Raw genomic sequence first — 23,403 nt, 5'->3', positions numbered from 1 at the left:
GATCGGGGAAAAACTGAGGACCACCGTATACGAGAAGCCAAAGGACACTGGGGCAGTTTTAAACTGCTCGTCTGCCCATTCGAAATCGCCGGTATTGCCCCATCAATGTTTAGGCGTTTGAGGGCCCTGTGCACACAGAAGAAGCTGATCGGACAGCGGCCCGAATTGAAGTAAAGAACGAACTTCGGGGTGGTGGATATCCAGCTATCTTGAGTAGGTGTCAATAGCGAAGGGTGTCGGTACCGGTAGCGAAACCCAACAAGGAATGGATCGGGACCGCTGTTATTCCACACAAACCCGGGACATCGGAAGTAATTCGAAGAATTCTAAACACGGCCAACATAAGAGTAGCTTTTCAGAGAGGGGACACTGCGCTCTGCACTGGTGCAGTTGAGTGATCGCCTCCCGGTAAACAGAATCAGAGACAGTACATACAAAACTAATTATAACGACTGCACCAAGGTCTATATAGGACAGAGAGTCAGAGAACTGCATATCACAATCGGAGAGCGTATTAGGGAAATAAATATGCCGCTGAGAAACGCAAACGAATATCAAGCGTTACTGAAAGACTCGCCAGTTTCGAAATACGCACCGGACACGGGACAAAAAGTAGATTTAAAAAATGTTGAGGTTTTGAGGCGAGGACTATGGTCCACGTCACACAGACTGATCGCCGAGGCGGTAGAAATCGCCAAGCATCCCAGTGTTAACAGAATGGAAGGCGTGGAACTGAAAAGCGTGTGTAGAACGGTTTTGGATCAGTCGAGCTGACACGTGTTGGTGTGCGGTCATCAGAAGAAAGAGTAGTCATCATCTGAATTCCAGTTGGCTTCAACCCCCACCCCCCTCAAACTAAATTGTCGGAGCACTCACAACCCCACAAAGACCAAGGAAAATCTTCCCGTGTCAACCGGGGTGAATCATCAATTGGCGCACCCTGACGTGGAAGAATAACGAACCAAACCCGATCAGAATTAATATGAAACTCCCCAAATCCACCAAAGCAAGATTTTGACGACCACACTAACCTACAAGAGCCGTTTATTGACACTCAACACTGATCTAATGTGATAGTTTGAAGAGAACTCACTGATTAGTTCCCCGCCTGTCTTATAACCTGGCCAATTTGGTGACCTGCTCACTTGGCCACATGAAGCTTTTGTGTCAAAAGCGGAACGTTACCCAAATAAAAACCACTGATTGTTCATCAAGCTTTTCTGAAACGATGACTTCTCAATCGGTTCCAAACCTTTCTCAATTGATTGCTAGTAATGTATTTACATACAGAGGAACTGGAACTCGAAGTCAACGAAATTTCGAACTTACCCAGTGGTAGGTGGTGTCACCAAATCTTCGACTTGGCTGACACTTGAGTGGTCGGTGTGCTGCAGTTGTGAAACTGTCTCATGGACTAGAGTTCAAATTCATTCCCGGCTTCCCTCCAAAATGCTTGAATGGATGACTTAGCTATGCACTCACACATCGCCCTCTCACTGGGACAGCATTTCATCCAAAGAGTGGTCACTATGGGATATAACCTTTTCGACATGATCGCTCACCATGTGGATCCAGCCAACCAGCTCTTGTTGCAGGCTTTTCAGCAGAGCTACTTATGTTGGGAGAGTTTTTCGAGTGGGCACTATATTTAGTTCATTATATTTAGTTTTTAGTTCACAATATCTTGACTGGATGCGACGGCTCTCAGATTCTGCTCAGAAAAATTCCCATCTAGTTGGTCTAGCGTCTAAGCTACCCACCTTAGTGGAATGTTTGCTGTCCTCATTCTTCGATTGAAAAAGATCATTATTCCTACGAATCGTGTGCCAAAAAAGGTTTTTGCCTTTTGAAATGGTCCCAAAGGGAATCTCAGTTGCTGGCCAGTCAAGAGGACTGGTCTTTCTCTTTCTACATTGCTGTATTGAATGATAAAACTGCAACGACTGTGGTCGTCCCTAACTTGGATCATTAGTTGGCGTTGCAATTGTCATCAAGTCCGGGCGACTACTTACCTTTTCTCATGTTCGGACTATACAACCACCAAAGGCAACGATTCTCTTAAAAAGATCTTTAAAGATCGACGCCACGAAGTTGTTCTCTGTGAGAAGTGATTTCGTATGAAGTTGCATTGAAGGAAGCCCATTACACCAAAATACCCTTTCCTCGTGGTCTACTGCCATTAAGAATAATAGCAGTCAAGATATAATGCGACTGCTTACAGGTTATCATCACGGGTCTCGTGACTATTATCGTGAATACGGGGCAGAACCAGCAAAGTTATCCGTTCCCGTGGCCTACACAAGTCTTTTTTGGATCGAATGGAAAGCAATGTTGCATGTTCCAGCGAGACTGGTGTAACTGATGCTAGGTTCAGTAGGCTGTAAATGTACGCCTCGGACTCCTTTTCATTATCGTTTCGTGTGAGCACGTGGACTTAGATTTCATAACTGATCAAACGGAATGACATACTGAACAGAATATAAGTAGTGTATACTCAATATGTGAGAATCCGCTGTGGTCGCTCGTGGCTTTTAATTTGCTTTTTTGCTGTACTTTCTTTCGTAGGTGATCCTCACAAACCAGATCACGACGCGTATCGAAACACGGGTCAAGTTGGACGAGAATCCACCGGGATCGAACGACACTTCGTCCACCGGACGGCTGGTCCCGGCTTTGGGTGAGAGCTGGGGACATATATGTGCTGTACGGATATTTCTCACCAGGTCTTCCGATGTATATCGCCAGTGCAAGTTGTTAAAGCATCCAGGACGTCCGTTTGGTTCGGGAATTTATCAGATCACTGTGAGTGTTTTTTTTTCGGACTCACATTGCACAGCTTCAACGAAATATCGTTGAATACTGGCCGATGTTTAGGTGGGAAAATCGACAAGTTGGCTAGGTTTTTATACGTTCTAGCATTAATGTCTTTGAACATTTAAGTTGTGACTTTCGGCTCCTATAGGTCTGGAAAATATTGCCGATAGAAAACGCCACCCTGGGTCGTTCTGTTCCGTTCTTCTGTTTTTCAACCGAATACATGAGTACAGTGGTTGTGGTCACTGCATTCTCCGGCCGCTGATTAGGAAGGTTGAAGCATTGAAGACAAGAATGGAATAACAAAGTTCAGAATTGGCGGTTATTGAATGAATAAAAAAAGCGTCACTGGTTTTGTGGTAGTCTCCAATCATTGGTTAGTTAGAGCTTTGGACCTCCACACTAGTAAACCGCATACACCAACTTGCTCAATTGTTGCTTCCCTCCACTTTGTTTCTGATACGGGAAGTGAGACCCTCTTAATGTAGTGCTCTTCTGATCGAGCCAGCGCTGCTGGTGGGGCCATGTCAACCTGTCAATCGAGAGTCCAGTACAGCGTACGCTAAATACCACCCAACTTATTTCAGCATTCAGAATGCGGTCATCCAGCAATACGTTTGTAATACTGCGTAGAAATTAGTGGTAAAAAACGAGGAGTCACCTATGTTTCACATGATATAGCCACGTTTCACATTCGTACAACGGCAGTGGTTGCACTTAGGCATTGTGCACTCCCCATTCAGTGTGTCAGTGAACGATGTGAGGAAAAACCAAAAACGATATCCAATTAAACGTAATGCACTACTCATCGTATACGAGAGATTCAGCTATGTTCCAGATGAGTCTCCCGTCAATACACAGTTGGTACGGAAATGTGTATCTGGCTGAGGTCTGACTATCTTAGCACTGCGAGCAGATACCCAGAAGCATATGTTCGAGTAGCTGTGGGCTGGAACCCAATTTCCAACTGGAAGCACATCCTGAAGCCAAGGGTCATTTGAACACTGTATTTCATATTTTGCTAGAACCCGAATGAAACAGTATGTGTGTGAGGTTTGCCCTTGGGATTGGCTCAACTTTCGAGGCGATTGACAATTCGAGCAATTCACTCATAATCCTTTCGAGCACGAAAAGAATGGAAGAATGCGATCCTGTTCGATACCCTCAAAATGTTCTGCTGTGAGATGTGGTCACTCTGAGCGGTCTATCTGAGACACCTTCGGGTCATTCACCTCCGAGGTCTCAGAACTGTTGCTGGAATTTGGAATTAGTGGATTCACAATGTGATCGGGAAACAGGTTTTTGATGAATGGGCTGGCACTTCACGCAACAGATGCATTCAACCCTGAAGTCTAAGTTGCCGAAAAATTGTTTTCTGTGCCTTATTCGGAATGGAGTAAAACACTGGATGGGCACGATATAACATGGCAGAAGGGGGTAGCGGGTAGTAGAAAAGGTTTGAGCGCTGTTCGCTATCAAGAATAGGACTCACTTGATCCTCCCTCTACCTGGTTGGAGACACTGGACGACGTGGCATCTAACCTATGTTAGTTTCTACCAGAATTGCCTGAGTGTTGTATGTGAATATTTCGAATTTTGTGGTAGGCCAGCGCTAGTTTCCACTCCCTATCCAGTCCTTTCGGTTATAAGGTTCCATCCAAATATATTGACACGGCTGTCAGGTAGTGAATCACGGTCCAAAGTTCGGTACCAGCTATTTGTTGTTCGTCTCACCGATATCTGTTCAACCAAATCACTTTAGCAGACAATACGTACAAACTGGATGCGGTAATATAGGGATCCTTGCAGAGCGTAAAATGAATTCACTTTCCAACTGAGTTTATATGCCAGATCTGTAACATCATTCGAGAACTTTTAACACCAAAGTCAGTCTTCTCTTATCCCAAACGACCACCTGCTTCATGCCTGTGACCAGACAAGGTGGTTCCTTGAAGCAATTCAAGCGTTTCGTAGAATTTATACATAGAACTGAACACTGCAACGTTATGGGCATTCTGACATATACAAATTTGTTATAAGATTATAACACCATTTATCTGAAACCTGGCCCTCAAATCAAACTCTTTCTCTTATCCCAAACGACCACCTGCTTCATGCCTGTGACCAGACAAGGTGGTTCCTTGAAGCAATTCAAGCGTTTCGTAGAATTTATACATAGAACTGAACACTGCAACGTTATGGGCATTCTGACATATACAAATTTGTTATAAGATTATAACACCATTTATCTGAAACCTACTGAGGCCCTCAAACTCTACTAAAGGTCGATCAGACAGCCTCGGGTCGAGATCAGGTTATAGCGGCAACAGCGTCGGATCAAGGTCGAACAGTGCCCTTAAAAATACAGCACGAGACAGCTGTACTTGTGCGCACTCGCTTGATTGCAATAAAGCTGCTGTGTTCTTTGTTGCCGAATCTTTTTCCGGCACTAGTCACTGAAGCGGGGACAGCAGTCAGACATAACACTATGTTACCGGCATTTCCTTTTATTTCAATTGCGTCAGGTTGGGCTTGTGTCGACAGGTAACTGTCCCGCTGGGAAGACGGCTCAAAGTAGCATGGTTCTCATCGACTTATTTTCATTATAACTAGCACACCAACGAACGAAATCGCGCACAACAGATGGATAAACATTGGTTCAGACGATGTTGCATGTCCCCTTCCCAAGAGACTCCCGCATTCAATTCTGTGTGTATGCACGCCAACTGGTTTATAGGCCAACTAAAATTTTTTCAAACAACTGCTCAGCTGTAACACTCTCGGTGCATAGCTATCACGCCACCCGATGGTGTCACGAAGGCCGGAATACTGCCAGGTTATCCAAGTCTAGACAGGAACACTCCAGACCTTACGGTCGATAGACTCGCGTCTTAACAACTGAGCACACAGACCGTGTGCCCATAGTTTAGAGTTGCGACGTTTAGGATGGATTCAAGATGATGGGTTCGTTCGCCTCTGGTTTCATAAACTACTCTCACTTTATTCTTCCGTGGATTTCTTTCCAGTCCGGGGGTATTCGTGATTACGTTCAATAGAAGACAAAGGAGCGAAGCCTATTTTGCGTGAAAATCTTTCGCTTCTTGCAATGTGTTCAGCATTTGTATGTTTTCTATGCATTTTCTGCTATGAAGAATGATTTTCATGTGAAGTTCTGTCTACTCAGGGAAGGCTTCTGACTTCATTTTGACTGGAACGGGCCATTATTAAGAAAGTGGGTGTAGGCGTCCTTCTAGACGTTACAATTTATGGTTTCTTTCGAGTCTGTCCACAAGTGACCAACATCAATTTCGCCCGGGTTGCATGAAACATGTGATGTTAATTTACCGCTCAATAGCGCGAATTTGACAGAACACACCAAAGCGCACTGCTCAGAGCTGTATAGTAGCTCTGCAGACACAATTCCACTACTAGTCTAGTGGTTTCAGTGAAAATAGTTATCCACTGAAAGGGCAACTATACAGTTAGCGATAAGGTCGGTGTGAATCCAGAATTTATGGGAAAGTTAGCTCCATAGAGTGTTAACTAGCGCCTCATTGATGGCGATGATTGACAGGTTCTCTCAGTTTCGCCCATGTTGCCAAAGTTCGTAAGGTTGCTCCATTTATTTTAAAGTGCAGGCTTGTTCGCACCACGTTACCCCCCTAATCGACACGGATTTTTTGATAACAACAGCTCAATCTGTTGGAGAATCGTTTCCATTGGTGGCGTTATCCACGGTGCGACTGTGACAGCCGAAACCATGAGACTGGTGTGGCTCGCTCATTTGTATTCTCATTGGTGAACAGTGGTGTATTGTCTTTAACTTGTTTACCAGAACGATTCAGTCACCTGGCAAATATGTTGCACCGTTGGTCAGAAACCTAGACGTGTCAAAGGTCCTTTCATGGCTTTGCACTGTTGGTGGCCAGTTTGCACAGCCCTGGGCTTAGTGGTATGCTACATCGATTACCTAATACGAATGCGGATACGAGGACGATAGTGTAGAGGACCGTTGCACAACCAACTAAAAATATAAGCACCAGAGTCTCTGTTCATGCCTTTGGTAGCTAGTGTTCCTTCCTCCAGCTTACTGCTCCCACCATAAAGACAAACGCAGCAGTCCTCCGGGGCGGTTGTGCCAAGAGACTGAGATGTAATGAATGGTTAATTTGTTGGATAATTTCATTGGTGAGTCGACTCCATTGTTAACCAGACAGCAGAACTTCGCTGGTCCGTTGCAATCTGTTGGCCCGATCCGGATGGACATGCGCCTGCGCAAATTGTGCAAGCACATACTGCACTTTTCTGGCATTTTGAAGCGGCAGACTAGCCGCAACGTTTCCTACGAAGTTTTACAGATCGAAACGCACCGTTTAAAGTACATGTACCCTTTCAAAGGATAGCACATTTGCTTACAACTTTTAACCCTGGCGAGGACATCGATCAGCTCGGAGCACAGGTCAGTTTTCGAAGCAATTATGGTCGGTATGTATCTTAGAGGAGAGTGAAAGTTCAGTATTTCCTATCGCAATGTAGCACATTAGTTTCCATGACTTGCCGATTGCTAGTTCCACTGACAATCCATTGGTTCGTAGAATAAAAAAACAACAGTTTTCAACGGCGAATTCCTCTGGTTTAAACAGACACTTAATCGCATGTGTACAACATATGAGGAATATCAGCAACCTTATTGGTACTGTGTTCCGCCATCATAATATGCTTTGATAACCCGAGTATTGTGCCCGCTGAAAAGATGAGTTTCCCGTTCACACCAAGCTACTTAGCAAACGCGTAGGTTTCCTCACTTGCATACGAATTGTCGTTCAATTAGAATGTAAGGCTGACGGAAATTTGCGGATTGAACACACCTATAGGCGTTAAGAAGGATGAGACCGGTATTAAATTATCAAATAGTTATCAGCAGCCTTATAAGTAGTGTGTTGCGTTAAAAAAGTTTTGTGTACGATTTGGGTTAATTCGTCCGGTCGGTAGTCACGTGTTCAACATGACCTAATAGGTCCTGGCTACACTGAATATCCCTTTGCTTCGGATATCATCCAGGACTATTGCGTGCCGTGTAGCACCTTCAGCTGAGTTGTTTTTAATCCGTCTACTTGTTTGGCCAAGTTCGACTGGCGTACGGATTCCCATTTGAGGGTGAAAATGCTCCGCACGTTGACTAGGAGCGTTACGCAGCCACATTTTCGTTGCCTCCAAGGCACCCATGAACGTATCTTCAAACGGGTAGCTTTCATATCGCTGGCAATGGATTCTCACTGAAACTAGCAATCACCGATATTCATGAGAAACAATAGGCTTCATTGCGATCAGAAGTAATGAATTTCCTGTCCCCTCTGAGAAATTTCGACCAAAATCTGCTTCGACAATCGACCCGTGGTCCGATGTCCTCTTTAGAGTTTAAAGTTCCGACCAAATGTGCTATCCTTTGAGGACGTAGTATGAACAGCGAGAAGCTAGTGTAGCGGAGTGGGGAGTATCCTAACGGCGTAAGTTTACAGCAATCTCAGCGAACGGGAGGGGAAGTGACGAAGAATTCACGAACTGAGTGCTTGATGACAGAGCCGCACTACCATCATTGCCAACTTTTCATCTTAAGTGTCTGTAACAAATGAGAATCGAGTTGTTACGAATATCGTTCGTCCTGGCGAGGCCCGCTGTCCAGTTTTTTTTATCAGCACTATATCATATCAGTGGGAATCAAGCACACTAATGACCAGGGTGGTAACCTAATGGTTGCGCGCCCGAACTGTCTGACAAGCCAGGAAATGGAATTCCTTCAGATGTCCTCGCATCGCAGGAGCCTTTCAGTATCAACGATGTTCACCTTAAGTGGTAAACCTTCGAAAGAAGACGTGACGAGGCCGGACGTCGCCACTTTGGTCCCGATCTTAGAAGATTTTCACTCGCTGCTAGCCAGGATGAGTACGAAGATGACTTACGGATGACCACAAATCGCTACATGTAAACAAGTCGGAAATGTCCCCAGTTTAGACAAGCCTATTGTTCGTTGCACAAGTCACATATTAATAATCACAGACATTAGAATTACAAAATTAAAAGTGAAAAATTCTGGTGCGCGTGTGTGTGTGCCAAAAAAGAGGGGGGGGGGGGGGAACGGTAAAAACACCAACCAAACTAGCGGTAATAAGCCNTGTTGCACAAGTCACATATTAATAATCACAGACATTAGAATTACAAAATTAAAAGTGAAAAATTCTGGTGCGCGTGTGTGTGTGTGCCAAAAAAGAGGGGGGGTTGGGAACGGTAAAAGCACCAACCATACTAGCGGTAATAAGCCCTGGTAGCAAAAAGAAACAACGGAAAAACAGCTGAAAGCGTAGATCCGTGCAGCCATAAAAAAGAAGGCTACGCTTTTCACGCCATGTGGATTAAAACACTTCTAGTTACAAACCGCTAATCGCGTTTGCACGATAGAATGTGAGCACTTGCTAAATGGACTGCTAACCCTGCCGAAGGGAGGGGGAATAGGTATCAAAATGCAACATTCACTAGGGTATTCGTTGGTGACTGCAGTTCACAAAGACTGCATTGAATGGGAAGAAAGGTCGGATGGATATCATGTGGTTGAATTACGACGTTAGTGTTAAATCATGTAATTGGGCACATTTGACCAGTTGCGGAGGAGAAAGACAGTCGGAAAGGGCGATCAATTTAAACAACAATGTAGTTTTACTGTGTGGAAGTGTTCTTGTTTCAGGAAGGCATGATGGCAAACAGAAAAACATCTAGGAACAGGCGGTCTATCGGGAAAGAGAATAGCCGCATGCGGAAATGTAAGTAAAAGCAACCAAATGTATTGTAATTGTTTTCTTGGAATGACGGAAATCTGTATGAAAAAAGCAAATGCATGTGGAAGGAGGACTTAGTCACCTGCGCGAAATTAGCGCGAGATGAGCATTCGTGCGGTATCCAGGTCATTCAACGACTCAGTGTAGGTGGTACTCTCCAAGCGAGGCGCTGAAATATCCCACCTTGGTTGCACCTGGGACATTGACGGTTCACGATGTTGTGACTGGGTGCGTCTAAAAGAGGGCTTCTTCAGCAACGATCCATAGTCGAGTGTTTTCAACCGGGAAGGTCGCCTCACCACTCGTCTTTGCTTTTTAGCCACCTGACTCGGTTCGATGGACGAAACTTGATCACCTCGACGAAGCGTATTCAGAGCTTCGGATAGTGAACAGATAGGCCCTCGATAAGTCATGTCTTTCAGATGTGGCTCAGAAATGTCAATGGTTTGGCGATCCTTTGACTCGGAATCGTGAGAAATTGGTGATGGAACAGCATCGTTGTTCCGCGATTTCGGCTTTCCTTCAATGATTTGGATGGACCTTTGTTGTAACAATCCGGTGATGGGCTTTTGCGCATTACCCGAGCAGTGGAGGTTGGTACGTGCGCAGTCTGATTCTGTGAGATGAGATAAAAAGTTCGGACTATGCAATTATTCGACCTACTCGTTAGGCACCGCCCCTGTGATTGCTTCTTAAAAGTCAGGAACCAAAGTAGGGAGTTAGGCGTCGAACAATTTTCTGAAATTAATACGATATCCAAAAAAATGCAACATGTGCAGTGAAGTTGGTGACATCTGGCAGTCCATTCTAATACATAACCATATATATATATATATATATATATACCTCAGGGACTGTATCGGAATCATTCCAGAGTGCTGCTAAACACATTTGCACCAGTACAGCGTACTAACTGGTTCGGATGTTTTCCAGATAAGCCCCGCCACCAATGCAAAAAGTGCACGATCGGAAAGTTAAGCCCCGCCACTTTTTGTCAGCTCCAATTTAATGTACGCACATAACGCCTATCTATTTTTGATGGAAACAATTCCTTATCCACATCAAGGCTCATTTTGTGCGAATATTTCCTCCGTTCGGGCGTAAAACTTTCTGACGCTTTGAACTCTCGTTCATGGCAAGGAGATGGTAATACGTCTTTTGCAAAGCCACGGAGTGATCCACCAGCAACGTTGATGCAACAATGGCCACTAAATAACATTTTCAACCGCTTCTGACAGGTGGAGGTGTAATACCCGATAGTATCGGCAAGAAATCGGTCTTCGAAAGGGAACTTGGCTGAAGCGGTCTAGGATGAAGTTTAGAACAGTGATTCTATGCATTTATTGCTGGTCCAAAAATGTGACCAAAATCAAATTCTCTTCAGAGGAATCATCTACTAGTGACACGACCGCTGTTGACTGGAAGAACCATCGAATCTCTTTGGCACGTCTACAAGATGCAGAATAAACGCCAATGCGGCGTTTCGTGGACAACTACTTGTGTGAGCATGTTTGGAGGCAAAGGTACCGAAAAATGGACCTTTTCCTGCAAATTATTGATGACATGTCCCAATTTTACTCTTTCCAAGGAAAACTAAAAGTACAAATATCAAATCCCCTTCTTTCTAATCTTTTCGGGTGGCGGGGGTTAATTTTTTTGGCGGGGCTTATCTGGAACAGATCCACTGATTCCACCAGCATGACATCTTATTGAGAAATGCCCGATAGCTGACCACGACTCAATACGGTTCAAAATATCAAGGATGATATTATCCACATATTCGGTCAATGCGACAGAATGACTCACTTTTCACATAACCATTGCAGTTGTCAAGTTCATGATTAGCTCGGCTACTGAACATCGGGTTCTGTTCGTTGTGGTCCGTCCAGTTCATGGGCCTTTCAGGTGCCGTGAAGGCATTGCAGTTAGACTTGTACCCGTTCACCGTGATCAATCCAAGAGGCTTCGGTGCCATGGGGGGAGGTTGGTAGCGCCTGTTCTGCATTTTTGTCACCTTGAGCCCATTCGATTTCAAGTCATTGTTTGAAACTGAAGTAATAGTCCCGTTCTGCACGGGGTTCACTACTACCCTTATAAGTTTGTCACCGTTAGATCGTCTATTAGACCGGACGTGTAAGGAACTGGGCTGATGTGCATTCCTGTGAATCGCCGGGTAACTGGCATCGCCGGCGATATAGGAAACACCTCTTGGCTTGTTTCCAGCTCGTCTGCAAAGGTATCAACATGGAGATTAGGAATACTGGTGTGCAGGTAAATTGGTGCTATATCCACCTGGGGTTATAAGCGGATTCACCATGGGCCTAATATTAATATAGATGCGATAATATAATATAACAATTAGGGAGGGTTCTAATCACCAAAACCAGAGTAGCCTCATGTAATTAATCAAGTTAGTCGCCCAGATCGTCTGGAGATGATCAGAATATCCGATGGCACTAATTGTACAAAAGATCTTGGGATCCATAGTCGAGGCAGATTGAAAGAAACGTGCAATAAATCGATGGGAAGTTAGGGATGATTCTGTGGTCCCGCAACATCAGGGAATTCTGGTTCCTTGACTGAGCTGATCGCAGCTATTCCACAAGGTGTTGTCATGAAAAACCCACGTCAATTCGATATCTCTCAAGCTTCGAACAAACTTGGGGCTTGTCGTTCAGCGATAATGAGTAATGTGGGGACGCAGTGCTTATTAGCCGCGACTTTCTCTTTGAGTCTTGGCTTCGGAAGAAGACAACATGAGACATTTGGAGAACACCTTAATGATGCTACGATAATTCACTAACCATACGGGTATCTGAGTAGTTAAGATGATTCCCTCGAACAGCCACAAATTTTCAAAGATGAATGCTATGATGTTGACCACACAAGCACCAGCATTAATTATAGTGCGAAAAAAATATTAGAAAAACAACGACACTACGCGAATCAGAGCTGGTTTGAAAGTACGTCCGATAACCCGCACACACCGAAACTGACCAACCACAGATCGTTCAGAAGAATCATCGGACTGGTGGGAAAGGGGCCGAGAATATCGTTGCCGAAGGTAACGGTTATACCATTCGGTGAACGAGGGTGGGAGGCTGTACGACGGGCAAATGAGATGTGGACTAGCATTACAAAAGCTATACAATTATGTTGATGTGCCGTTGATGAGTTAAACATTTTGACCCGGCGAATACGAGGTTGACCGGTTTAAAAAATACGCAAAACGGGTAAGGGGAATCTGAAAGGATTTCACACTCACTCATCCATGTACCTCTCTCTGCCACATCTGACTTCTGTGTCGCACTTAGAGACACTTGGTTCGGCTACGCAAATCTATTCCGCTGTAGAGATAAAACTGTAAGGTATTCACAGATAGCTTAGGTGATGTCTAAACTTCGGAGGTTATACAAATCGACCATCAACAGACCTCAAAGTCGTTTTTCGGGTTTGTAAAACAACCGCTCTGAGAGACTTCGCGCACTCGAAGTGTGTTAGTGATCATTCACTCGAAGATGTAGCAGCTGAAATCGACTAGATGTTGTCGGGCACCTATGCATGGAAGGAGCAACTAAAATAGCTGAGCGACGCGGTTTCCTGCCCAGGTTTCCACGTGATATTTCAACATACCAGTTTGCTTTAATAAGTTACACCATCGACAGGTTTCTCAATCGTAATATTCACAGCACTTTCATCTGTGTTCATCTGAATGAACCTTTGGATATCATTCGCTTTAGTTGTCTATCAAGGCGACGAGAATGGCCGTCAAGTTGTTCTATTCTTGTAGCTATTTGCAGTACTATTTGTACCCCAGTCAGATCGGCAGCTCCCCAGGGTCCTTGAGCGAATGCGCGGGCCTGAGGTCAACGGACGACAATTGCCAGGCCAGTGGTCGTGTGGATGACTATATCTAGGCCGTTGAAAAGTGGCAAACAAAAGGCATACTGGTTGCTGATCAGGTGGCTGTTGATCTGTTCGCCGAGCTTGGCAATTGGTTTGCAAACGTTTCGTCACCATACGAGGAGACATCATCAGTGCGCAGTTGGGTGGGGACTCACTGATGATGTCTCCTCGTATGGTGACGAAACGTTTGCAAACCAATTGCCAAGCTCGGCGAACAGATCAACAGCCACCTGATCAACAACCAATAAACTCTCCCGAGCTACCAATATTCCAACACATTACCAAAAGACATACCAACATCAACTCAGTCATCGACATGACAGACCACCGATTAGGCGGATTTCAAGGGAATTAAATTAAAGGGAACTTCTAAACTTGTCACTTACCTGCAACACTGACGAATACACGGAAGGAGCCCTCTGTCGAACGGTGTCCGTAGGCCTGACTTGGTTGGGATCATGGGATCAGCGCCAATCGGTATCCATCGACACCGATGATATATAGCACAGTAGACTGTGAAAACCACCAGGGGTAGTCCAAAAAACACAAGCAGAGAAATCCCGATGACCAGTGATGGCTTCGGTATCAAGTCTGAAAAGAAATGCGAGAAATGGGTAAGGGTGAACGATCGTAGCGGTACGGAAGGGTTCCCCGAAACGATTGTATGGGATAAAAGAGGTTGTTATGCTCGACAGTGGCAATGCTATTCAGCGAAAAGGTGTTAGTACCGCGTACTGCTTATGCCAGTATTCGATGGTAATTCTGAACGGAGTATCGTACAATGCTGTCTTCGAAGTACACACGTACAACAAAATTTCCCTCAGTAGAAGGGAATTTTTACCTGGACAAGTTGATTGCAAATGTTTTGTAACCAACCAGAGCGTTTGCAAGCAATTTACCCAACTCAGCAAACAGACCAACGAACATACTTGTATGTTGCATAAGGACTCAAGAAAAACGTGGACTTCGGAGGAATAAAACTACTTATGTCTGGCAAACGATTCCGGGTTTTATCTAGTTAGTAGTAGTAGACAGTGTAGAAGAGGGGTAATGGGCAAAGATGTAAAACAATTAGAAGCGCCTCGATGTGCAAACACACAGGAACACGTATGGTAAGTGTGCACGCGCAAGAGTTTAAAAATGTCTCCTTGGCCCCAACACGAATGAGTGTTAACAAAAGAAAATCGTGCAAGCGGTAATGCGTGAAAATGTGTAGCCCATAAATTCAAGTAGACTGAAACCATGAGTTATAGAGTGGATGTAGCTATCATGTTAGTTCATATCCCTGTAGCATTTCATTCCAGTCAACCATCTTTCTCCAGCTAACCTGAAAGATAAAGCATTTTTTGAGGTGTCTTCTCTTCAAGGAGATCTACGCTGGATGGTGACTGACGATGCTGTGAATTATCCAGGTGAGTGGTCTGTCTTTAGGGGTAACCTTCTATACACTAACCAGGCACAGCAGAATTCTGACGGAGACGATCAAATTGTCATTGGGCGGTCAGGGACACTAAACCAAATATAAAGACTGCATTGTGGGAGTGAACCACCAGTGTTCTCAACTGGTGTTTCTGTCAGTGATGGTGATCATCATCTGTTGACCAAAAACAACGACATGACACAGGACTTGCTTCGATGATCAAGCTTCTATTTTCCACAGGAAGCTTATACAGATAAACCTTAGGGATCGGACGACTACGATCCATTTTGTGTAGTCCTCATTCCGTGAGCCTCAGATTTTCATTTAAGCTGTCTCACCGCCATCTCAATACTCTCCTATCTCGTGTCACCAATCAATCCACGGTCAATACGATGGTAAGACAGATGACACCTGACTGTCATGTGTGAAATTGTGCCACATCCATACAATCAAGATATAAAAAAAGCCTCACACTATGTTGACACATGTTTTTTTCAAGTGTCTGTTCTGAGAGTTGAACTGAAGCAAAGGCCATGTATATTCACTATCACTATGTTCTATTTTATTGTTTCCTGCTGAGACAAAAAGAAGAGCACAAAACAAACAGCCCAGTTTTTGTTTCATCATGGTGCACCAAGTGAGTAGCCATTTAAGAGTCACAGTATACCATTACAGTATGAAGAAGCAGGTGATGATGCTGGTTTAGAGTGCTCAAAAGTGCAGCGGCAAGCAAGCAAATGGGTGGCTCATGGTGGGTGCAAACAATAAAATTCGCGATGCATGGAACTTATAAACATGGGTCGATGCCAACAAACCCGGTTGACCTATGACATCGGTTGATCTTCCGGTAGTAGACACAGGTGCAGATGTAGATGCGAAGGGTACGGAGGTAGGGGAAGTGGTACGCCACGGAGGCTGTAGTGGATACTTAGTGCGTTGTTTATGCCTACGGCCCGATGGGTATGGCGTCGGATCGGTAGACTTTGGTTTATTTATTGTAGGACGGGCACGCGGCCAGTTAGTGACGGCTGGTCTGGGCGAGGTGCTAGATGTTATTAACACACGAGGTCTTCCGTTCGGAGGATTATTGTACCACGTAGGCGGAGCCCATGGTGGTAACAAAACGGATGCACGCGAATTAGTGTTGCGATCAAATGAATTCCAAGATCGGGACGCTGTTAAATCAAACGGGACACGACATAGCTAGTTGTAGGTTGATTCTGGTATAAGCATACAGATTACGCGTTTGGAACACCGAAGCAAAACACCAGAATAACACCACGTGAGGTGTGAGAAATGCACCCAACAACTCAGAAATAATTCATTAAATGCAACAAGTAAAGAACGAGCGGTCAAAATGTAACGAGTGGATTACGGTGTTACGCGGTGGGCGGTTAAGGAGATCATGTGACGGCGATTGCATAGTACAGTGAGACGATTCGCGTGTGCACCAGATTTTCCGAAGAAAAATCTCAACATTCAAAGTCGAGAAGAGCACAGCTGAAGTGAGTCACGTGACCATTGATCTGTTCGCTGAACTTGGCAGCGTTTCGTCCCCAGCCAAGGAGAGTTGGGTGGGTACTGCCCCTCACTTGCAGATGTTTATAAATTTTCCGATCAGATCTGTGGTCGTCTGATCAACCAACAGTAAACGCACTCGCGCTACCGTACTTGAACACGCTTACGAGTACGTCAGTAGCTTGACATAACCTGATTTCTTTCATAACCAACGGTAACGGGGCTCGAGCGTAGCTGGGTGGACCTAATTAGTTTTTGTCATCGACTGTGTAGGAAAAAGTGAAGTAGACGTTGTCATGTACGGAACTCAAAAATATCCTTTGTAATACAATTAGGCTAAAACACATCTCCTACGGATAAAATACAATAAACAAGCAACAGGGAGGATGTCAACAGACGGGTTCCGCCAGCATCAAGCCATCCGTTTGTCATTTTTCTCGTCCTCGTGCTACTAAATGATCAAGAGTAGTATCGCGGACCAAAGATTGAAGCGTAGCCAATGGGGGGACACATTAAAGTCTTGTTGGCTCAGATTAATTGTTGCGAGGCTTTACCTTCGAGCGAGTCACTCCATGATCCGCGAGTTGGAACTGCTTAGAGGGAGTAACTAGGGCGAGCGAGACAGGTATGCACCAGTAAGCAGAATGAGACATTTGTTTGATTCCGATGTCTAAAATTATGAAAGCCACATTCGTTTGGTCATGCATGTGTAGTGCAAGACAAACAAAGCGAGTCTTTTTTCATACTGGAAAAAGCGGCAATGTGCAAAAAAGAAACGGGACAACTCCATCTGATGTAAGATCCCATTGAATATGAGCAGTGCAGGCGCAAGCAATAAAAAAGAGGGACACAAAGCTAGGTCGCGTTACAGTGATGAGAACTAACCCGACGGTGGCGGCCCGCTGTCCACACTTCCTCCATCGCCACCAAACTCGCAAACTGGGGGGTGAAATCCAGGGTCACAGTGGCAATGCCCAAGGTTGTTGCAAATCTGTGGGAGGGAAAAAAACAAGAATCGTCATTAATGATAAATACAGAAAAATGGAGCAGCAGAACTATGGACTTATAACGGAGAGGACAAGCTTCAAGCGCAGGACGTTACCTGTCACAGTGGCTTTCATCATAATTAGAAACCAATTACGGAAAAAAAATTGATACGGTAAAGCTTAAACATGCTACTACCGGGCCATAGAAACGCATCTCCCATCAACAATCAAATGACTATGGTTTTCTTCCGTGATAGTATAAACAAGTTTCTTTGGCTGCCGCCCAGAACATCCACTGAAGGCAAAGCTACGTCATTCCTCAAGAAAAGTCCCCACTGCAGAAGGGACAGTTTGATAATCGAACAGTTCAGTCCATGAAGAAGGAGGAAGACAATATGTTTAGGTAAACAACTAGATGTTCTGAATGATTCGTTTCTTGAGATATTGTGGATCCACAATAAACTGATAAATTCAATAGTTGAGCTTGGCCCGACACACACAATAAAGTGTTTTAATCACTGCGCGCGGGACCCTATTATCTAGGCTACTTTAGGTTCAGTAGCCGTAGAATAAACCCCGATAGATTATCTCAAAAATCTACTGGGTCAGAGCAAAGTACTTCACTCCTCCTTTACTTTCACTGTCACGACTGGAATCCAAATGAATAAATCTACTCCAGATTCAGAAGCAGTGAGAGTTGACAACTTGTGTTCTAACCCTGAAATAGATGCGAGAACTTACAAGTATTGACTTCTGACTCATCCTATATAGGTCTGCGCAACATAGAACCGAGGTTGTCACCGTGACACTTAATATTTGGGCACATTGTGGTTACTGCGGCTAGCTGACCACCCGATCGAATAACTCAACCGTATCAGAAATGACTAACCAAATATGCGATCGGTGTCTGACTCACGTATGTCATCACCATCATCCTCTGTATCAGCATTCAACACTGATAGTTCGTTGCCATAACAGACCTCAACTCACGCGTGCGGGGTTACACAATTCTACCCGACATCCTTATGAGATGATTGCCTGGACATTGAACCTTGTCCCTTTGCAGTGCCACAAATGACTAGCACTTTGAGATGTATGCGCCGAGAAGATTGCAACAGGGTTTACAAATGGGTGGAACAGACACATTCGCACTACTATGGTGGTCTGAGAATTGCAACAATATCCCTCACCAGGAATACTACAACACGATTCGCACTGAAGCATATCACGGACGAGAAATTCAGTTCAGTCTAACATCGAAGTGAATTGCAAATCGGTAGCATGCATGTGATTCAAGTAGAACCTGAGGTTGACGAAAATTCTCGGATGAGTCCATCTGATGAGCCACATGAGGGACGAAACTGATAGTGGAATGTCAGAGTGCTTGGCCACCGCATCAATAGCCCACTATGCCGAGAACGTACACCTCGATATCTAAAACATCCCACCGACAGACACATGAGGCGACCTTTGCGCGGCACATTCAAATGGAGAATATCATAAATGACAGATTCAGCCGGGATTCAGATGAATTTCCCGTTAAACCAACCTCACTTGCAAATGAGTGCCATTCGCCAAATTACGTTTGTGATTTTTTTTCCTCAAAAAACGTAGAAAACATCACTGGGTAGTGACAGTGTAAACCCAGCGAAAACAGCGCCAGAATTCACGCGTCATTAGGTTAGAAAAGACACATCAAATAATTGCGGTGAATTATGGGTCAGCGTTTTGAAGTATTTTCCCTAAAAAAAATAAGCAAGTAGAGGATCAACCGTAATTCTGGGAGATCAGATACAAAAAGCTTATCCCGTTGAGGTTTTCGCGCACAACCGTACCTTGAAGAACGTTTGTCGTAAGCGCGAAGCAATCGTGACAGGCGGAAAACATTGTGTAAGGAGGAAAGATTAGTATACCACACTTCACTTTGAGTAAAAAAAACAAGCTAATTCGATCAAGTCAGAGGCGATCGGATATAAAGACGGCCTTCCTCTGGTGACGTGCACAACCTTAGAGATTCAAAACTGGGCTGGCATCAAGATAAAGAGATTATTACATCAGTGTCGTGGGAGAAAACTGAGCTCAAACTACCAATTTGCATATATATTTAAGTAGGAACAGACAGAGACTTGGCAACCAATAGCGTGGTCGAACAGGATCACTGAAAACAACCACAAATTGATGGTGTGAAATAACAAAACGAATCACTACTTACGCCATGACCACGACAGTCACATTGGAATCGAGCTCTGATCTCGGAATGAGGAACACACGAACCGTTGTAGCACATCTGATTTGTGATAAGAGAAAGTGACAAACTATGGATTAGTGAACTAGACTGGGAGAAGCAGACATGATTCGGTTCCAAGGCAGTGTGAATTTTCGCCACCGTTATAGTAGCCTTCTCGTGGTAATAGTATATTGAAGAAACGGTAGAAGGAATGTAATGAACCATCACGCGTTATCGTTTTCAGAGGATATTAGAGCCAGAAGGCTCGATTTGATTTGCATCCTGACAATAAGGTCCATAGAGGACCGCCTTTTGTGATAGCTCTGGAAAGATTTTATTGACCACGATGGAGTTTAAGGGACGAAGAAGAACCCGAATTGTCAAGGCTACACAGTGACAGGCGCCATACCTACTTAATTCGTTAAAGAGTTTAAAACACAAAGGGACACACAGCACTGGACATCAAGCAGCTTTAGATGCTCGATGGTGCGGTATGTCATACTTGCAAGCACACTGAACAGAAACTAGGCGCCAGGTGTACCAAAGGTAGGCTATGGTATTTTTATAGCCACTGATCAGGATGGTAGGACAACAACGGAAGAGCGAGAAAATATAAGGTGACCAACAAGCGTAAGAGGTTTCGTTCAGTGAAGCAGATCAAACAGGATAGGCGGTGTGATACAGGTGACAAGGAAGACCAAACCACTCACTCCTCTGGAGCACGGGGTGCCATCGGGTACCATTCCAGCGTCTTGTGTGACAGCACTTAAAAGGCCAACACCGGCGACGTTCAAGTTCATTTGTCGCTTCTTGCTAGCATCCCAAGTGGAAGGGTCGGAGGCGGGCCAGACTGGATCATAAACCAAGGCGGAACAGGACTGCTCAACAGAAGACAAATATCGGGTTTGTGACTCTATCCAACCAAGTATCATCGCTTTTTCATTCTGGTGATGACACCATAAACGACCACATTCCGCGTCTTGCCTGGAAAAAGTGCAGTGGAGTCAACGGTACAATGAGATTTCAGGGTTAAATATGCAGAGTACTTCAGATAAACAGTGAAGCGATCTCAAAGTCGAAACTTTAAATTTCACACCCAACAGCATGAAACTGGCTCCTTCAGTGGCTAGTGATCAGAGCAAGCCTCATGTGGCATTAGTGGCCATTTTCCTGTATCAGGACATCACTCACTCTTACATGTTGAGGGAAGTACATTGCTCAGTTTTGGTTCAGATCAGTGAGCTGCGTTCCAGCTATCTCCTATCTGTCTAGGGCGGTCCCATTCATCGAGGTCATTCTCTGAGAACTTTTTAAAATCTAGGGAGTGGTGGTACTCGAGTAAGCAGTTCGAATGAAATTAATTTGCGTCTCATCAACCAAAGTAACATTCCACTGAGAAGGAAGTCGTGGATTGTAAATGGTTTCCTCCCGTCACTGCTGATGTGGACACCATCCATGGGGAATGCCTGCTTGAACTATTCAGAGACCTGCTAGGTATCCAGGGAGGATTACCACGGCTGAAAAGTGCGCTTGGATTATAATTCTAAACGCACAATTGTTGGTCGAGTAAAAAAGCTAGCTTTGTTTGTTCTTTGTTCTCACCACTTCCACGCTAGACACCGTGGAAACGCCTTATTCCGTTGATGCAGAGTGTCATGTTGAATGATGGTTGTCGCAAACGCTTTCTCGCAGTACCATCGAGCTCCTCTGTACTAAGGTTTATTTTGGTTTTATCGGAAATTTAGCCTAGCTCTGTGGGCTGGAAAACGTCGCAGTTGGAATGCAAAAAAGAAGACAACGAGACCATAAAGTGCAACAGAACAACGCACGAGTTCCCAATCATGGTCAGTGTTTTGTATCTTTCATCTGAATTCAGTTAGGTGGCATGAACTGATCGCTCGTGAAGATCCAAATAACGCGGTTAAATACCGATGTATAGGTTTACGTCGCACTAACAAAGAATTTACTGATAAGCAGGAGAGCGGCTTACATCAAATTATGCCGTGGAACTCCTGCCCGCAAGGTGGATTTCCTTCTCCCAGGAGATTCATGAGACGGGCACTGATGATGAATTCTAAAGAGCGCCAAGCAGCTCTACAGTGACATCTGGTTTATCATAACGGATTGATCTTGTTTTACGGGAGAATACCTATATTAAAAAACAATGACCGCTGACCGATAACTTTTTTCATATCTTTTGATATTATGAACTATATTGTGAGTGTACCAGCGTAAATTTGAATGTGCTGCCGTAGTCACGATAGACGACAGGAAGGATCAAGTGAGTTTGTAGCCGGGTTCGTGTGTCCCGCAGCGTTTTGAAAACAGCCTGACAGAGCACAGGAACCCTTCAAAATAGAAAGCGCCCATGAAAAACACTCTGGAGTAGATATATGGCTGCTGGAAATCAAGAGTATTCAAAAGCAGACCGCTTGCAAAAAGCTGGATAACTGGGGCAAAAAGCGATATAATTAAACTCACACAGATGGACACCGTATACCGGGCCACGATTTCGGATCTTCCCAGCGTTCTTCGGAGAGGGGTTTACGTTTACCACAGTTGGCCACCGGATCCACAGGTACACCTTTGGGGATACCGTGATTCTCGTCGAAGCAATATGGGTGAGCACGCCGGCCACGTTTGCCCCAAAGTACTCGACACCAGCTATCTGCCTCACGGCACCCGCCACGAGCACAGTATGACTGCAAAGTGAAGCAGAGAAGTCAAGATAAACAGTGACATGGACAGCACAAAGAACTGCCCTCCTAAAACAATGCACTAGGTCTTCAAAGTCTAAGAAAAATGCTCTTGAAACTATAGTAAATGCATCTGGAGTGACATTTGGTGCACCCGATGTGAAGAAACATCAATAAATCAACATGTACACATTTAGTGGCACCCAATCGAGAAGTATGAAAGGACGGTAATGTCCTTCAACCAATGTCCGCTGCCATTCAAAAGTCAGAAATGTGACACCTAAACGGAATTGGAGCCCTCTGAGAGGTCCACGTAGAGTAATCAAGGAAGAAACAACTAGTTATCAGTTCACTTATAAGAACGCTGGGTAAAATGTAACCAGGCAGCAACCACCAACGATTTATCTGTCTGGAAATTCAAGCTACATTGCTTTTAATAGTAAGGATGAGCACCGTTCATCTGCTTTCGGCTAAGGCCGATACGGATCAACTCATTGACTTAAACCAGCCTCCAGAGAGAGACAGCAGAGTACTAATTTTGGCAGCTGCGTCCACAAACGTTCAAGTGTCAGCGTTCCAGACATCGCTCCAATGAAATACAGTGACGGAAATTACAAGCCCACGCAAAAAGTAAAACGGTGCGTGAGGTTGGACTAAACGATCGAACATCCCCGCAGGAGGTACTAGAGGACTGGACAAGGCATGTTATACGTGACTGGCGATCCAGCCAATACATCTTAATTTATGCCCAATACACAATATACAAAAGCGTCAGGTGGCTAGCTCGAAAGTTGAAGTACGCAACTGACTTGAGACCCTAGTTCAACTTGTGCACAAACGTTTTTTCACACAAAGGTCAGAATTGCATAAGCGGACTGTGATTACCACAGATAACAGCTCCCCACAGTTTGATCCACTGAAAGACACTCGGTAGAGGGTGCATAAGGCCCATTCCTTAAATATTGCATAAGCGGCTTCGGCTAGGTGCAAAGCCCGACACAGTATC

At 44.7% G+C, this 23,403-nt stretch overlaps 2 protein-coding genes across 2 annotated transcripts in view; one reads left to right on the top strand and one right to left on the bottom strand.

The window, feature by feature from the left end:
• T265_14187 (hypothetical protein) overlaps positions 1-2,802 on the top strand; it is a gene marked incomplete at both ends in the record, with an annotated part of 45,409 nt that extends 42,607 nt beyond the window's left edge. Inside the window, one exon of the mRNA XM_009172416.1 lies at positions 2,566-2,802. Within this exon, the coding sequence (XP_009170680.1) occupies positions 2,566-2,802 (237 nt within the window). The remainder of the gene's footprint in view (positions 1-2,565) is intronic.
• A 6,032-nt stretch (positions 2,803-8,834) lies between these two features.
• T265_06992 (hypothetical protein) overlaps positions 8,835-23,403 on the bottom strand; it is a gene marked incomplete at both ends in the record, with an annotated part of 73,117 nt that continues 58,548 nt past the window's right edge. The window contains 7 exons of the mRNA XM_009172409.1: positions 8,835-10,260; positions 11,451-11,872; positions 13,937-14,141; positions 17,374-17,479; positions 19,687-19,761; positions 20,412-20,685; positions 22,183-22,403. Coding sequence (XP_009170673.1) covers positions 9,737-10,260; positions 11,451-11,872; positions 13,937-14,141; positions 17,374-17,479; positions 19,687-19,761; positions 20,412-20,685; positions 22,183-22,403 — 1,827 coding nt within the window. The remainder of the gene's footprint in view (positions 10,261-11,450; positions 11,873-13,936; positions 14,142-17,373; positions 17,480-19,686; positions 19,762-20,411; positions 20,686-22,182; positions 22,404-23,403) is intronic.

This window comes from Opisthorchis viverrini (assembly GCF_000715545.1).
Source record: "Opisthorchis viverrini unplaced genomic scaffold opera_v5_153, whole genome shotgun sequence".
Taxonomy (NCBI): Eukaryota; Metazoa; Platyhelminthes; class Trematoda; order Opisthorchiida; family Opisthorchiidae; genus Opisthorchis; species Opisthorchis viverrini.
The sequence above is the reverse complement of the archived record's forward strand: the minus strand, read 5'-3'. Positions and strand labels throughout refer to the sequence as shown.